Source organism: Peromyscus maniculatus, chromosome 1 (assembly GCF_049852395.1).
Source record: "Peromyscus maniculatus bairdii isolate BWxNUB_F1_BW_parent chromosome 1, HU_Pman_BW_mat_3.1, whole genome shotgun sequence".
Lineage (NCBI taxonomy): Eukaryota > Metazoa > Chordata > Mammalia > Rodentia > Cricetidae > Peromyscus > Peromyscus maniculatus.
Window position 1 is genome coordinate 60,433,473 of NC_134852.1, and position 18,211 is coordinate 60,451,683.

At 48.0% G+C, this 18,211-nt stretch overlaps 1 protein-coding gene across 12 annotated transcripts in view; it reads right to left on the reverse strand.

Annotated features, from left to right (window-relative positions):
* Positions 1 to 18,211, reverse strand: part of Nav2 (neuron navigator 2) — a 654,337-nt gene that overhangs the window by 239,472 nt on the left and 396,654 nt on the right. For all 12 annotated transcript variants that reach the window (XM_076543382.1, XM_076543375.1, XM_076543351.1 and 9 more), the window contains one exon: positions 5,327 to 5,444. In XM_076543382.1, coding sequence (XP_076399497.1) covers positions 5,327 to 5,444 — 118 coding nt within the window. The remainder of the gene's footprint in view (positions 1 to 5,326; positions 5,445 to 18,211) is intronic.

Sequence of the window (18,211 nt, forward strand, 5' to 3'; positions counted from 1 at the left end):
AGATGCAGCAGTGTTTATCAGAGGCAGAGTTCTCCTGTACAGTCCAGCCCCCTCTTCTCCACTGCTGGGCTTATAGTTAAATTTCCTACTTATTATCAGTACAGTCCGTATTTTACTCCATTGTTAGATTCACTAGTGTCCTCAATTCATTCCAACACCCTAGATTTGACTGTTCTTTACATCCCTGGAGACCAGAACTGGGCCTTAAGAAACAGTAAGGAGCCGGGTGGTGGTGGCTCACGCCTTTGATCCCAGCACTCAGGAGGCAGAGGCAGGCGGATCTTTGTGAGTTCGAGGCCAGCCTGGTTTACTGAGTGAGATCCAGAAAAGGTACAAAGCTACACAGAGAAAGCCTGTCTCAAAAAACCAAAAAAAAAAAAAAAAGAGAGAGAGAGAGAGAGAAAGAGAGAGAGAGAGGAAGGAAGGAAGGAAGGAAGGAAGGAAGGAAGGAAGGAAGGAAGGAAGGAAGGAAGGAAGGAAGGAGACAGTAAGGAGAGATTCTGTTCAATGAAAGGACTTCTGTGTGAACACATGTATCCCTGGAGTCCAAATCCAGAGGCAGAAACTTAATTTCCCATGTGGTTGTATGTGGAAGTGGGGCTGATGTGGGGTGATTTAGTCATGAGGACAAAGCCTTCATGAATGGCATAAGAGAGACCCTGAAAAGAGAGGCTCCAGAGAGACTTCTCACCCCCACCAACCCTTCCACCATGCCAGGCTTGCAGGGAGTAAAATTCCTACCCCTGCTCCTCTCAGTTTTTCTGAACCTCACTATGTGCCAGCTCCAGATCTAGAGAGGACAAAGCCCAAGACCACAGGAGCTGGAGTGATGGAGATCCCTCTAGTGTGGCTGGGCAGCCAGGGAAGTATCAGAAAAAACTGGACTCTGGAGCATGAACAAGAGCCCAAGGGTAGCTACTGAAGTCCAGCACATTACAAGCATGGCCAGTAGGACTCTAATTCTGGAAGACTGCTGTGTGGATATACATTTGAATGCACTGGTGTCCACATACAAATACACTCTACATTTTCTCATAATGAGCATATAAAGGGGGGGACCACTGAATTCAGAATTCAAGAGGAGGGATGCTGGATAGTGCACATCAAGATCAGAAAGTGTTACTCCTCCTTCATCAGGAGAGCCACCATTGGATAGTGGTGTGGTTTACATATGAAATGTTAGCCTGTGATAGTACACTTTTAATCCTAGCACTCTGGAGGCAGAGGCAGGGGGATCTCTTGTGAGTCTCAGGCCAGCCTGGTCTATATAGTAAGTTCCAGGCCAACCAGTGCTACACAGTAAGACCCTGTCTCAACATACAAAACAAAACAAAAAAGAGTTTCCCCCACAGGTTCATGTGTCTGAACACTTGGTCCCCAGATGGGACATTGTTAGGAAGGGTTGTAGAACTCTTAGGAGGTGAGCCTTGTTGGAGAAAGGGTCGCTGGGGGGAGGGACTTGAGCTCTTCTGTTTTCCTTTTCTTCCCAAGTATGGTTGCAGTGTGGGCAGCCAGCCTCCTGCTCCTGCCACCACACCTTCCTTGACATGATGGACTGTATCTTTCTGCAACTGAAAGCCAACATAAGCTGCTTCTCCTTTCAGGGGCCTCCGTCAAGTGTTTTATCATGACAACGAGAAAGTCACAAAGACCGACTGTTCTAAGAGTTGCTAACACTGGCGGAGAGGCGCTGCCTTCCCAGTTCCCATCTTGTGGACCTCTGTGCATGCGCAGAGCACAGAAGTCAGCCCAGGCATGAAGCAGTCAGGGAAGCAGCAGTGTGCCAGCACCTGGCCTTCCTTGGGAAGCCTCCCAGGCAGAGCTGCCCTCTTCTGGAGCCTGAGGTGCCCCAAAGGCTGCTGTTACGTGATGAGCATCCCTCATCTGAGAATCTGAAATCCAAATTGCTCCAAAATCTGAAACTTTTCAAGCATCAACCTGATGCTGCATGTAGAAAGTTCCACACTATTAACCTTTTGTTTCACATACAAAGTTATCTAAAACACTAAGTTATCTTCAAGCATTGTATATATATACAAAGTGCCTATGAAACATAAGATGTCTTGCTTAGACTTAAAACATTTCCAACATATCACATGTACATGGAAATATAACAAAGTCCAAAAATCGGAAATCCCAAACAGATGTAAACCCAAGCCTTGGGATATGAGATACCTTATCGGTACTAACCTGAGCCTCCAGAACCACAGATCAGCAGCCCAGTTCCAAATGAGCCATTCATCTGAGTAACTCAGGGAAGCCTCTGATGCTCCTGAGCAATGATAAAACTGATCGCTCACCTTCGTAGCAGTGTTTAGCAAACTGACAGTCCATGTCCTAGCATGAGCGTCTTTGGAGTCTGTGGTAGGCATGACTAATCAACTCTGACACTCGACATCCTCTTTCCTTTGCCTGCTGTTCTAGACAGCTGCTACCGAGTGCTATCCCGGAGCACATCAATTTCACATATTTCTTATTTGATCTCTATGTTGCATTTCATGAGACACCCACAAAGAACAGAAAGCAAGGGTGGCTGACCCACTTTCAAGCCAGAGCTGGGGAGACGGCTCAGGCAGTAAAGTAACTGCTGTGCAGACATGAGGACCTGAGTTCAGATCCCCGGAACCCACAAAAAAAGCCAGGCAGGCATAGTGGTGCATGCCTACAACCCCAGCGCTGCAGAGGCAGAGACAGGTGGGTCCCTGAAGTCCATTGGCCAGCCAATCTAGCTGAATTAATGACCCTGACTCAAAAAGAAAGAAACAAACAAAACAACAGAAGTGGAGGAGGCAGGAGCAATATCACCATGGTTAAGAGTACTTGCTGCTCTTACAGAAGACCTGAGTTGTTTGGTTCCCAGCATCATGTCAGTTGGCTTACAACTACACACACACACACACACACACACACACACACACACACAAATAAAATAAACCTTCAATGAAGGTGGAGAGTGAGTAAGTAAGGTACCCTACATCGACCTCTAGCCTCCACACACATGTACATACACATGTACACCTACCTCATGCACACATTTACATACCCAATGCTAACAAATGTATATGCCAAAACAACTGAGAGGGGGAAGGGGGGAAGCAGAGGCAACAGAAGCAGAGTAAGTTCCCACAGCTGTGAGGCACCGACTAAGGCAGAGAAAGACCCCCAGTATTATCCTTTCTCCATTTTCTCTCTTGCTGACAGCTGACAGCTGGGAGGGCTCCCAGCAGCCCACAGCACACAATCACACAGCACCACCACCCCTAGACAGACCTAAAGGAGGCCAGGTGCCAGCCACAGTCCTGCTGACCTCAAACCCCAGATCACAACTTCAGCAAAGATACAGACAAGGTGGTACCAGCGCCCCCAGTGATGCGAGCCCTGGAATCCATCTCCACCCCCAGGGAGGCAGTGAGGTGCGCTGAGGTGAACTGAAGTGAAGGCAGTGGCTGCACCAGGTAAAAAGTCTCACACAGGCTCCACTCCTCACGGAGCCCCCATTTCCCCATCTGTAAAATGGGAAATCTATTACCTACTTCCTAGGGGCAGAGGAATCTACACGAGAAAATCATCTTAAAGAATTTGGTGTGTGCAATAATGGAGAGCAGGAGGAAGAGGAGGGATTGGAAGAATGTAGTGCACCACAGTTTAGGTGTTCTCCCACAGTGCATGCTGTGGTAGCCATACAGGCAGGACCTGTAACTCCAACATTATGGAAGAGAGTCCATCCCGCTGGGACAATTGCTCCGGAGACTGGCTCCCTTGCTACCACTGAAGGAGCGAGACTCCTGTGTGGTAAGAAGCTATAAGAGCAGCTGCTAGAGGTGAGGGTGATCGCCAGCTGGTAGTCAGCAAGAAGCCAGGACCCAGAGTCCCACAGTCACAAGGAAATGAGTGCCATCAGTAATTCAAGTAAGCTTGAAAGCAAACCCTTTCCCAGCCAGTCCCTGCGTGAGGATGTGGCCCTGAACACACTGTGACCATAGCCGGACCTAGGTAATGATGCATGGAAGCCGTGAGACAATAAAGACATGGTTTTAGTCTTGTTTTGGTGGTGGTGGTGGTGGTGGTGGTGGTGGTGGTGGTGGTGGTGGTGGTGGTGGTGGTGGTGGTGGTGGTGTGTAGTTTGTTTGATTGATTTTTCAAGACAGGGTTTCTCTGTGTAGTCCTGGATGCCTTGGAACTCTCTCTTTAGTCCAGGCTGGCCTCAAACTCAGATCTGCTTGCCTCTGCCTCCTGAACACTGGGGATTAAAGCATGTGCCACCGCTGCTGGCTTAGACACATTTTAAATGGCTGCCTTTGTGATGACTGGCTATAAACAGCAAGAGAAAAGTAGTCCAGGAATGAGAGGGGAAAGGAGAAGCCAATCACAGAAATTAATGCAAAGGCAGAGGGGACCCCCCTTCTCTGTCAGTGGCAGTCCACACTTCCAGCCTAGGCCCACTGCCTGTGTTTCTGTGGATCTCCCTGACCATCAACCAGTAATTCTCGCTAACAGACCTCCACAGCTCCGACTCTCAGGCAGGACTGGAGGCCCAAGGCAGTGCCATGGCCGGCATCCACCCACTGATATGCCTGCCCCTACCAGCTCAGGTCCAAGGCGTGAACATTCCAATGCTTAAGCTCCTTTGCCCTAGTATTAAAAAACCAGAGACCACTAACCATCTTGAGTTTTAGTCTTTGATTTCTCAGCCTTAGTTAGAGTTGGCAGGATTAAACAGCACTGTATTTTCTTTTCCTTTTTGAAGTATGTCCAAAGTTTTCCAAAAATGAACATGTGAGTTGAGGAAAGAGAGCCAAACAGGAGGCAAAAAACAGGTAGAGTGCCCCTTTCAAAGCCCCAGCTTTCCCCTCTGACCCTGGGCATTCTTTTCTGAGATGATAAGGTGATCCTGTGTGAGTTTTCTTCTTTTGAAAGCACAGGCTGGCCTAAAACTTCCTACGTAGCAAGAATGGGCTTGAATGTCTGATCCTGCCTCTATGTGCTAGATCACCAAACTGGCATACTGGCATGCATCACCAAACTGGCATACTGGCATGCATCACCAAACTGGCATGCATCACCAAACTGGCATGCATCACCACACTGGGTTCATGCAGTGCTAGGGATGGAACCCAGGGCTTGCATGCTAGTCGAGTATTCTACCAAATGAGCTATGCCCCTAGCCCTGCGTTTGAAAAGAAACAGCAAGCTGGGCTCCACACAATCAGAATCAAAAGAAAACCAAGGGCATGGTCAACATGCAGGGGCAGAGAGGTCAGGGTTTCCATTTCCTCAGCCCACTGGACCTTTCTGGACTGGCCCTCAAAGGGAAATATGAACTTACCTACAACCTGGATGATCTGGGCCAGGAGCACGCCATCAGTCACATCTTGCTGGAGGTCCTTGATGAGGCGTTTGTGGCCAGATTTGGCGAGGTAATGATTGGCCCAATCGGTGTAGATCTGCAAAAAAAAGCACACAGACAACGTCAGGAATCTGGGCAGAGCCCACTGCAGGGTCTGAGGCAGCTTCTGGGACCCATGCTTGGGTGCCACAGTCACTGTCCTGCTGGCACTGTCGAGCTGGAGAACTTCAGAGTCGCCAGAGCCATTAACATTCAGTGCATTGTGCTGGCGAGGCATTCAGCTAGCTGCAACAGTCCTCGTCTATTGAGAAAGCTGTGTCAGGGCCCGGGGAAAAGCTAAAGAGGGTGTCAAAACATGCCGAGACCTGAATAGGCCAGGGGACAAGGAACCAACAGTTTGCTCCAGACGGCTTTGAGACACAAGTGGGGCCTCTCCCACCCCTTCTCAACTTTTCACTTTATAGAGAAAACGTATGGGGAGGTTACCACCCAATGGGCATCTCTGAACGGGCCATTTTAGGGCAAGGAGGGCTATTGAGTAAGCAGAGTTCTCAGGAGCCTAGCTCCCTTGTAAAGCAGCCAAGAGGGAAACACAGAGTCCTACCATCACACACGTGGAAGTGGAGCTAATTATGGCCTCACCATCACTGAAGATTTAACCAGGTCAATTAAAAGCCAGCCATCATTTTTACTGTCATGATTCTGTAAATAAAACCCAACTAATTCCAATACCTGCTGTGGGGCTTTTCTCCCTGGAGAGATAATGTCAAACTTTACAAAGGACCAGCCACAAAAGTATGAGTGTACCAATTCTAACTTGGAGAAGCAGCAAATTTATTGGGCTTGCTTACAGAACACTGGTGACCTCAAAGCAGTCACAAGTGTGATAAGACTCATCGCAGCATGATGACCACTTCTCCATGACTGCAAAGATGCCATCTCTCCTTGCATTAACTTTTCTGCAGATTATACATTTTAGCACCTCCCTTGGCCTGGGAGTCATAGGCAATCATGGCAGAATTATATACAACTGGCCAGGAGGTATAAGACGGGGAGCAGCTGGAATCTCAGTGGAGGGTCCAAAGATTCTCTCTACCCACTCCTTCTATAGACGAATGTCAGCACAGTCGAGTCGATCTTATGGGGCTCCTGTGAGTAACACAGGCTGCTCCCAAGAGATGAGAGCTGTTATGCTCAGGGGAGCACTCTACAACATCTTTAAATACATCAATGTGCACAGGGGTCCAGAAAGCAGAAGCTGGGTGACCCATGGGAAAGCAGATCTCTTGGGGAGCTCAGAACACCTGCTTTTCTATGTCACAGACTCATCAGAGCAAAAGAATATTATCTTCTAAGTGGGGAAGTAAAGAAAACTCATCCAAAGCCAGAAAAGACCCCCCAACCATTACCCCAATGATTTAGAGAGCTATGGTTATTTCTGAGCTTGTATGGGAATGTGGGGAGGGGATGGACACACAAGCTCTTGCAGATCCCCCATCTTTCTCGGTGACATGAATGACTACCCAAAAGAAAGGACAACACCCTCCCAACTGGTCTGATGCTTTCTCCCTCCACCAGTGGACCTGACCAAGAGTTCAAAAAGCTTATAGGGTAGGACCTCGACTGGCCCCGGCCTCTGACCCCCATCTTTGACCTAAGGAAGCCTCACTTTGTTGGGGGTGCTGTCCTTAAGGTTTCTGGGGAAAACTGAGGTACAGCCTTTGTGGAGAGGCAGCATCTCCAGCTGCTGAACCCCAGACAGTGAGACCCTTGTCCCAAGAAGCAACAAGACTGCTCAGTCTGGTTCAAGGTGAGAGAAGCCATTTCTTTCTCTACTGCTCACTAGACATTCCATCTTCCATTAGGAGAACCATATGCAGAACAGAGAGAGGCTCACAGGAACATTCTATTTAACAGCTTGGGTACCAGCTCTTACATCCATGTTTGACTTTTCCCCAGACTGCTAAATTATCCAAGACCAGAGAGAGAGCTGGTAAAGAAGGAGACCTTTCACTTTCTTGGTTTTTGTTTTGTTTTCAGTTAGCTCTTACGTAGCTAAGGCTGGACTCAAACTGTCTATGTAGCCAAGGATGACCTGGAACTTCTAATCCTCCTGCTCAGTGGTATGATGGCAAGTGTGCATCACCATACATGCTGTTATACAGTTCTGGGCAGCAAACCCAGGACTTCATACATGCTAGACAAGCAGTCTACCAATTGAGCTACATTTCCAGGTTCATCTTCAATTCATATAATTCAATTCAATAAATTCAGAGAAAACTAAGGGATTGAAATACCACAGTGGCAGTTAAAATGGGCAGACTAAAATTTGAGCAGTTAATAAATGAAATTATTCAGAGGGAGAGACGAAGAAAAACATGAAAAGGAAAGGAGACGGACCTGGGTTCCAGTCCCAGTTATGAAGACAACTCTAAGGAAGAGACCTGGGTCTGTTGAATTCAGTGATGCTCCACAAGTCAGAACAACAGCACAGGGCAGACAGAACGCTGGATAGCAGGATGACCGCAGGGAGCCACCAAACCCATCTGAGAAGTTTGCTTGTCTGTGAGATGAGACCAGTACTGTGCTTCCTGGCTATGGTGGCTACTAAACCAACCAATCAATGCATTTGAAGGCAAGTTCTGTTTTTTTTGTTTGAAGACAGGGTCTCTCTACATAGCCCTGGATGTCCTGGAACTCACTCTGTAGACCAGGCTGGCCTTGACTTCACAGAGATCTGCCTGCCTCTGCCTCTGCCTCTCAAGTGCTGGGATTAAAGGTGTGCACCATGAGAACCCGCTGAAGACAAGTTCTTTTCCAAAAAATTGGAGCTTAACAAATCTCAACCAAGACAACGCAGTGCCTGCTACACTTGAAGCCTCCCCTAACCATGCTCCATATACGAACTCAGCCAAGTCTCTACATTGTCTACATTCTGTGGTGTCGACATGATTGCAGGAGCCACTTGTCAGTGGAGAAAACCGAAGTGTAGAAAGGTAAAATACTTTGTTAAGGTCATCATAGGTGGCAGGGCCAGGAGGGGACCCACACTGAGTTGTCCTAGCCTCCCCTACACATTCGTCAACATTGCTTCACTGAGTAGTCTATGTGAGGTCATTCATCCCATGACACCCCATAAGCTCATTCCTCTAGTCAGTTACCCCGAAAGAGTTCAAATTCAAAACCAAGTCAAGACCCAAGGCTGGCTCTTTGCCTTGCTACCTGAATGCCATGGAGTAAGTCACCCAACCTTTCTGAGCTTCCATTTATTTACCAAAACTGAAACCTTGAACTGGATCCAAGGTAAACCCTTCCTTATGTTGACTTTTCTCAGGCATTTTGTCACAGTGATGGAAAGATGATGGGCACATTTGCCAGCCAAGAAGGTCAGTACCTTCAGGAATCTCTCAAAACTCAGAGGCATCTCGCCAGCCATGTGAGAGAGACCACTGTAAAATACAGAAATTTAAAGTCATGTGCCCCAGGATGCAGCTGAGTGAGAAGCCCACCTGTGTCCCTCCCTAGGTGGCTACAGTTCTTCAAAGTAGGCATGCTGTTTAGAAAGCCAAGCCCTTGTGTGACTCCACACATTCCAGTGGGAAGACAGGGTCAGGCCACCTTCTTTCCAGGAGTGTATATACATATGTGCACACATACATGCATATGTACATGCATGCATACACAGGGTGGAGACATAGAGAGACTATGCAGGTATCAGGTAAACAGAACCTTTCAATAGGCAAAGTGAACAAAAATGACCCTCCCTACTCCAAAATAAGAATTCTTACCACTCATATAATCCCAGAAGTCCTAGTAAGGCTGTGGGTTTGAGGCCAGTCTGGGCTACATAGCAAGTTCAAGGCCAGTGTCCTAGTCTGTTATTGTGATAAAAACATTAACCAAAAGCAACTTGGGAAGGAAGGGGTTTTTTAAGCTTATGGGTCATAGTCCATCATCATCAGGGAAGCCAGGGCAGGAATCTGGAGGTAGGAACTGAAGCAGAGACCACAGAGAAATGATGCTCACCGGCTTGCTCCTCATGGCTTGCTTAGCCTGCTCTCTTATACCATCCACGACTACATACCCAGGGCAGCACTGCTCCCCATGGGTGGGGCCCTTCCACATCAATCATTAATCAAGACTATGTCCCCCAAACTTGCCTACAGGTCAATCTGATGGAAGTACTTTCTCAATTACAGTTCCCTCTTCTCAGGTGGCACTAGCTTGGGTCACATTGATGGGAAAAAAGGCAATGCAAAAAACAAAAACAAACAACAAACAAAAACCTCACTCAACAACAACTAACCAACACAAGCTGCATAGTGAGCCCCTGACTCAAAAAGAAAAAAAAAATATCAAGGGTTGGCAGAGGGACGGTTCAGTGGGAGAGCGCTTACCTAGCAGGTGTAAAGCCCTGGCTTTGATCCTCAACCCTGTAAAACCAAACCCAAAGCTCTCCTGGGAGCTTTAACCTCCCTGGCAGTACAGTGCTGTGCTGGGTTCACCCCAGCCTGCTCAAAGCAGCTCCCCACTTCCCAGCAAAAGTAAACTTTCCACATTATCACTCAAGACATTTCATGCGCCCACTCTCCCCAGAACGCCCTCAACCCTCCAAGAGGAAGGGGGGACAGTGTACGTGTGGAAAGGTACAATACAGACCCTTGGGATCTGACCAAGTTGCGTCTGGCTCAAGGCAAGTTAATTCCTAATAATCTTTCATTCCTTGGTGTCTGAGTTATTTTCCTATTGCTGTAAAGAGACACCATGACCAAGGCAACTTATTTAATGGGAGGCTTGCTTACAGTTTCAGAGGGTAAGCCCATGACCATCATGACGAGGGGCAGGGCAGCAGGCAGGCAGGTAAGGCACAGAAGCAGCAGCTGAGGGCTTACATCTGATCCACAGGTGGAAGTAGAGAGACTAGGCTTGGCCCGCATTTCTGAAACCTCAAAGCCCACCCCCAGTGACACACCTCCTAATCCTTCCCAAAAGTTTACAGTTTTACCAATTAGGGGCCAAGCATTCAAATATATGAGCCCATGGGGGCTATTCTCACACAAACCACCACACTCAGCTTCGTCACCCATAAAATGGGGACTATATCAAATATACTATAAGGTGGTATTGGCAAGTCGTGGTCCAGACTAATGCTAGCTGGGCACCTGTTTCTGTTAGTAAATTCATGGGACATAGCCACATCCTTTTGTGGTCTCTGGCTGCTTTCATGGCACTAAAGCAATGCTGAGCAGTTGTGACAGAGATCTCTGGCCCGCAAACCCTCAAATATTTGCATCTGACTCTTCCTAATAGTCTGCCAGTCTGTGCTCCCACAAGCCAGTGAGCTGACATGCCTGCACTGAGGAGGTGGTCAGCGGCAATCACTGCCATCCGCCCCAGGAAAACTCATCAGCTCTCCTGCCTCCACTCTGCTGCTGCTTCCCCCCACTCGGGGGCTCCCTGGCTCAACTCCAGGGCCTGCCCTTCCATAAAATCGCTTTTCGTTTCCCGATCCAACCCTCAAGTTCCCAGCACCAGATGTGGGCAACCACCATATCTGGCCCATCTTCGCATGTCTGGCAGAGGCTCTCAGAGAAGTTGGCACATGGCAGGAGGCCATTATGTGCCTGCTGGGTCAAGCTGAATGGAATGAAAAAGAGCAGGCCTTGGGAAGATGATTACCCATGAAAACGAAGGATAAGGGTTCTTGGTGAGTCTTCAAACCAGAATTTCTTTATAAATTAAAAAGAGATAAGGGGGCTGGAAAGATGGCTCAGAGATTAAGAGCACTGGCTGCTCTTCCAGAGGATGGAGTGGGGTAGGGGGCATTCAATTCCCAACACCCACATAGTGACTTACAACCATCTGCTACTCAACTCCAGTTCCAGGGAATCCAGTCCTCTCTTCTGGCCTTTGCAGGCTCTGCATGCAAATAGTGCATATATATACATGTAGGCAAAGCACACAGGAACATTAAAAAATGTTGTTTTTTTTAAAGAAGAGAGCGGGTATAATGGTTTTTCTTGGTTGTCAACTTTACTACATCTGGAATTGACCAAAACCCAAGTAGCTGGGTACACCTGTGAGGGATTTTCCTTGATTGAATCACTTAAAGTGGCAAGTCCTATCCCAAATCTGAATCTTTTGAGGTGACAAGATCACCTTTGATTTGGGCCACACCTCCTGGTGACAGCCTATATAAGGGCAAGGAAGAAGGATGCCTTTGCTCTTTGCCTGCTTGTCCTCACTCACCAGGCAAGTCCCTTCCATCAGTGGCATTAGAGCCTATTTTTTAGTCTTTGGGATCCCAGCACACCCTTCCTCCTGGAGTGAACAACTGCGTGATTCTTGGACTTTCTATCAGGAGACAGCCATTGTTGGAATAGTTGAGCCATATCCTGTAAGCTACTCAAATAAATTGTATGTATAGATAGATGATACATGATAGATAGATAGATAGATAGATAGATAGATAGATAGATAGATAGATAGATAGATAGATGGATGAGTGGGTAGATAGATAGATAGATAGATAGATAGATAGATAGATAGATAGATAGATAGATAGATAGATAGATAGATAAAGATAGATTTATTGAAGGGACACTGGCCCACTTGAGCATGTGGCTCTGGCAGGCCTTGCTCTTCTCCCCATTCCCTCTGCCTTGCTAAAAACATTAGATTACATTCCTAAAGATAGTCACTAAGGTCTATTCTCTTACTTGGTTCCTTCCTCCTCCTGAGGCTGACTTTACCAAAGTCCAACAATCAAAAGCGCCACCCCACCCCCTTTGGTTCACCTAATTAACATGCCCAATTAAAATTAAACACCTCATCCTAACACAGGGTTTCCTCCTTTACCTTTATAAACCACCATTTGCCTATGGGCCACATCTGTCTTCCCTGTATCCAGAGGCAGTCCTTTGCCCTCTAGGACAAATACCCCTTCCTACTTTCTCTTGCCCCTTCCCCTATACCACAGCACCCCAGCCTATTCTAACACAGACCTCCCCTTCTCCCCCTCTTAAAAAAAGTACACCTGCGAGGTCATTTGCTGTTGTTTTTCTGCCTGAGTCAGAAAGCAGCCACTTTAACTTTTCCTCCCTACTTAATAAAGGATCTGTTTGTGAAAACAGGTGATAAGGTGTATTTGTGCCTAATCTGGGGTCCAGAAGGAAGCCCCCGCTGTGTGGGGTTCTCCTTCATTTATTCTATCAGTTCTGTTTCTCTAGAGAACCCTGACTAATAGAGTAGGAAAATTAACTATCCCATTCAAGCTTAACCATCAGGACAATCTAACACGGATCCTTGATAATTTGGAATTTCCCTTCCTCTCCCATTCCTAGCTCTTGGCTTTGGAAGACACGAACCACTCAGATTTATTTTTAAAGTCAGCTGCTGTAGGCCATGCTAAGTGTGGCCATAAACTCAGCCCCATCTCCTTTACTTGATGTCTCTGTCAATCACATAAATGACACAGGCTTCCAAGGGACACTGTGCTCACTAGTTTCTATGTCAACTAGACACAGCTAGAGTCATCTGAGAGGAGGGGACCTCAACTGACAAAATGCTTCCATAAGATCTGGCTGTAGTCGGGCCGTGGTGGTGCATGCCTTTAATCCCAGCACTCAGGGAGGCAAAGGCAGGCATCTCTGTGAGTTCGAGGCCTGCCTGGTCTACAGAGTGAGTTCCAGAACAGCCAGACCTACATAGAGAAACCCTGTCTCAAAAACAAAACAAAAATCAGGCAAGCCTTTAGAGCATTCTCTTAATTAGTGATGGATGTGAGAGGTCCAGCATTGTGGATTGGGACACCCCTCCTCCACGGCTTTGACCTTTGAGTTCTGGCCCTGACTTCCTTCAATGAACAGTGATGTCGGGGTGACAGTGTAATAAACCCTTCCCCCCACAACTTGCCTTTGGTAACGGTGTTTAATCATAGCAGTAGAGACCCTAACCATTCATCCTTGATCCACTCTTCAGCTTCAGCAATTCTGCAACGGTGGTTTAAGGTGTCTTTGGAAGTTTTCAAGGCAGGGTGAGAGCCTAAGGCTTGGGTAGTTAAAGCATGACTCCAAGGCTCTCATTCTCCCAATTATGGGGACTTGGAGACCACTGCTGCTTTGTGTAGACACTCAATGATCCTTGTTTTGCCCCAAGAGGGTAACTGTGAGTTTTCAACACAGCACAATTTTAATGGAGAAAGGACAAAACCACCATTCCCAGTTAGATTTCAAATCACCAAACCAGTCCAAGGTAAAAATGGCTCCAGGACAGTCTCACCCCGAACCCGCATCACTCCCCCGTGTCACTGACCTCCATTTTCCCCGACCCCTATACCCAAAGCTTCTGTGTGCACACGTGATGTTCCTAGAGAAGCCGCTGTTAAAGTAAATAGGAGGGGAAGGGGAAGAAGAAGGCCCAGGCAGCAAATGGGGGCTTTCTACAGACCCTGGCAAGATTCCAGAGTGCCAAGTTCAGTTGCCTCTCGCTCCATATCATTCCCCGTCACTGGAGTTGAAACCCAAAGGGGAGGGAGGTTTTTGACAATCAGTGAAGTAAGGATCTGATTACCAGACAACACCGACACTGTGCTGAACCAAGTGGGGGGGAGTTAATAATGTCTCCAAGTTTGGACTGCAATTTGCTCTCAAATGAGAGGAGGCCATTCTGTAATGAGGACTCCCACAGGGGGGAAAAACTGCCCCAGAAGAGCTAGAATGGAGGCATAGAAAGCAGGCTAGAAATACAGGCTGGGGCATCAGACAGAAGGCAGGGTACCAAAAGAGCCATTCCTGGGGAACTAGGGTAAGAGGTGTCTTGGAAGGAAATGCCAACACTGAGATTGGTGATGGGATGAAGCAGTCATTTGGCATCTGCAGCTGCTTCCTGTGTTCATTGTAAAGGAGATGCTACCGTCTGGCTTTGAGTCAAGACTTGGGTCATGCCATCAAGATAACATCCCGAGCACTGTGTAGTCAAATGTCTTGGCTCTGATTACCCAGTGCTACAAAAATGACACCATACCAGCTGATGGGGTGTTCTCACTGTTTTTGACTATAGCAAGGTCAGAGCTTCCTCAGTGAATGCCAGCTTGAAGGGGATAAAAATGCACATTTGTTATCCCAGATAAGGGTGGCATATGCATTTCTGCATCGCCAGCCAAACAGTGAAAGGGGCTGAGCACAGAGAAGCAAAATCTTCTGTTTGGGGCTGAACAGCACAGTGGAGCTGGGCCCGAACACGAGCTCTGCACCTCGGTTGTTCATTAGAGTTCGCTTCTGCCCAGGGTCCTCAGAGTTCCCTATGGCCAATCTCTACTCCCATCTTTGGCATGGGATACATCACTCTAGTCTCAAAGGGAACGCCTGCAGCCTCATGTCTACATGTGGACCAGGCCGAGCTACGTTTAGTGGATCTTGTCTCCTGTGGGCCTCAGTGTCCCTCACAGTTCAGCTGGCACACAGGTGCCTTAAATACGAGATGAGATCACACAGTGTCAGTGTCTGGCACAATGTACTAAAATAAAACTGTTGTTAATACTCAAGTTAAACACCAAGCTTTAGAGGAAATGTCATTTCTGGTGGCAGAAAGAGGCCACTCTTTTCAGAGCCTTGCATTTTTAAGTTATTCAATTGGCAATCTTTCCAAGGAGATTACTATAACAGAGCCTGCTTTTCATTGCTACAACTTCCTCTTTTCTTGGCCGCCCAGGGCATCACTATGAACACAAGGCTGTTGTGATGTACCCAGGGATGCCCCTAGGGCCACTACATCAGATGGACTCTCCTTTAAAGATTTTTGAACACCATGCATCTCTAGCAGCCTGGTAAGTAGAGACCTAGCACCCCAGCAGTGGGAAGGCAGAAGCAGAAGACAATTTGAGGCTAGCCTGGGCTATATCGTGGCCTATCTCAAAAAAAAAGGGCAGGGATTGTTCAATGTCTTGACATGACTTAGCCTCAAGGAAAACACATAGGTGTGGGGGGACCTTCTGGACCTTTGTGCTGATTTCAAGTTAGAAAGACTTGGCTCCTCCAGCGAGAGGACACTACCAGAAAGCTGGACTGCAGAAGCCCTGAGATGTGACTGGGTTCTCTGTACCCCCTGATGTGAGCACAGGTGCACCCTACTGCCAGCCGCTGCTCCTGGGATACACTCTGAATCAAGCCAGCAAATAGCATGGGCATGGAACCCTGTCTGGACTCAGAAGGCAGCAGGTATAGGGGGCCACCCACTGGCTCCCTCCCTTCTCACCTGCAGCAATCTTGCCTACATCACCACCAGATTTATTTATGCTCCCCAACACCCACCACCTCACATACCTTACTTCCCAAGGGACCTGCATGGGAACACATCGAGCAAGGCACTGGAGTGGCATGGCTGTTCACTAATGCCAACTCTAGTCTTTCCCCCCAAAGCTGGGCTCTACCTCTGAGCGCTGCACGTGTGCCTTGGTGCATTGAGCAAACACTTCCTGAACCGCTAAACTGTGTGGGGTGCTGCTCTGACTGCCATATGCAAGCTAACTGCCATCAGGTTTCAAATATGCCTCAACGACTTCCTAGCAGGGTGATCCTCCATAATAATTATGGAGTTTTCTCACCAGTAAAATGGGTCAACTCCCTATCTGGGTTACTATGAGGTCATGAGCCCATTTACTGGTTCCTGGTTCCTAGTATAGGCTGACTGTGCTCTCTGTGAGCATAATGACCAGGAAGAAAGTGGACGACACCATATGGACACCGGGCAAGCAAGGGATTCCTTTGTTCTCATCTCACCTTTGAGGAAGGTATCATTTCTCCCAAACTGAGACTCTAAGAGCTTGTGGCAGTGACCCTTCATTGTCAACTCAACTGATTTGGAATCACCTAGTAGATGCCTGTGAAGGTCTTTCCAGAGGGAATTAACTGAGGAAGGAAGATTAACCCTGAATGTGAGCAACACCATCCTACGGACTGGAGTTTTGGACTAAATGAAAAGGGGGAAAGAAGAAAGCAAGCTGAGCATCTGCATCTGTGACCCTCTGCTTCCTCACTGTGGATATGATGCGACCAGCCGCTCGCAGTCCCACCATCACGACATCCCATGAAAACACAGGTCAAAAGAGACCCTTCTTTCACGCTGCTTTTTGTCTGGGTCTTTCATTTCACTGATGAGAAAAACTACTAGTATAGAAGTCAAAGCATTTCCCCAGAGCTGAAGAAAGTGGGCAGTGGTGGCTGTGGTGCCTAAGGGCACTGCACCATTTGTGAGGGGCTCACACTGAATGCACAAGGCGCCACAGAGGGTCACAAGTCACGGCAGTGTGGGAAAAGCCGTGAGAGGGGATGTTTGCACAATAGCCATCACAGTGCCACCGCCCGTCCCTGGGAAAGGGGCTGGACACTTGTCACCGGCTACTGACAGACCTACCTTCACAGGGACGCTGACACTTTCCCATGTCACCACGGAACCAAGCAAACAAAATTTCACAACAGCATTCGGAGAACAAAAATAAATATGCCAATGTAACACATGTCACCTTTGTAGGGTTGTGCTCAGGGGTAAAGTCCCCCTTGTTCTTCCAGTCTGTAGGGCCAGGCTGACTTGGGACCCTGTGCAGAGAACGCTGGGGTTGGGCCTGGGAACAGCCCAGAGCCACACAATGACGGCATTGTATGCTGGGAACATGAATAAGCTACAGGTGGGTGTGCACAGCAACGCCAGAAGTTTTGAAACCCTGCCTTTGGAAAGAAAGGGGGAAAAAAAGCCAGGCTGCTGAAGGTGTTGGAAGGGACTGGCCACATCCTAGGGATGAGCATGTAGGTGTCTGCTTCCTCCACACCCCCAGCTAATCCACACATAATGTCCAGGATCATCCTCCCTACACCCTGCTCTCCCACAGCACATGATGCTCTGCCCCACTCACTCACCTGAGCACTGCCACCCACCCATGTGCTGGTGGCACGTGCCTCTACCCAAGGTCTACTGAGTGCTGGTCATGACTGTGGTCTCATAGGCAACCTTCCCCACTGCAGCAGCAGCAGCTTCCTGGCACACAGCAGGAGCTCCCTAAATTGATGTTGAGTAAGTAACTGCTCATGTATCTCATCTATGGTGGTCAGTCTTCATCAGCTTGACTGGGGCTGGGATCACTGTGAAAACACACCTTTGTGTGTGTCTGTGAAGGAGTTTTCAGAATGGTTTAGATGAAGAGGGAAGACTGCTCTGAATATGAGCAGCATTATTCCATGGGCTAGGGTCCTAGACTGCATACTAAAGAGACTGTGAGCTGAGCATGCATCAATTACTCTCTGCTTCCTGACTGTGGATACAATGTGTCCAACTACCTCCTGCTCCCGTCAATGAGCTGGACCTCCAATTGTGAGCCCAAATACACGCTTTCTCTGTGAAATTGTTTCTGCCAGGTACTTTGTCTCAGTGATAGGAAAAGTAACCAGTATAAACCCCGAAGAAAACAACAAACAGGCTCTGAAAGGTCACGTTCAATCCAGTCACACAGCCAATCCCAAATAAAACTCTGGGTGACCCCGGAGGTCCTAAAGTAGACTGAGTCTCCCAAGGGCCTCCTGGGAAGGTCAAAGAAGGCCACGAAGATGGATACTGGAATTCTTACTGGACATTTCTGAGTAAGGTCCCTCATCAACCTTAGGATGCAGATATGAACAACAAATTCCAGCAGCTCCAAGAGAGCCGGTGTTGGTACCAAATAGAACTTCCCAAGTACCGGCTCTCTCCTCCTACATCCACAGGGTACGGAGGTGTTAGGAAGATTCTTTCTCATCCCCTATTGTGATGTGAAGGGTGGGATCAAGTCCTCCCAGCAGGTGGCTAGGGCAGCTGTAGACAGCAGCATAATCCTCC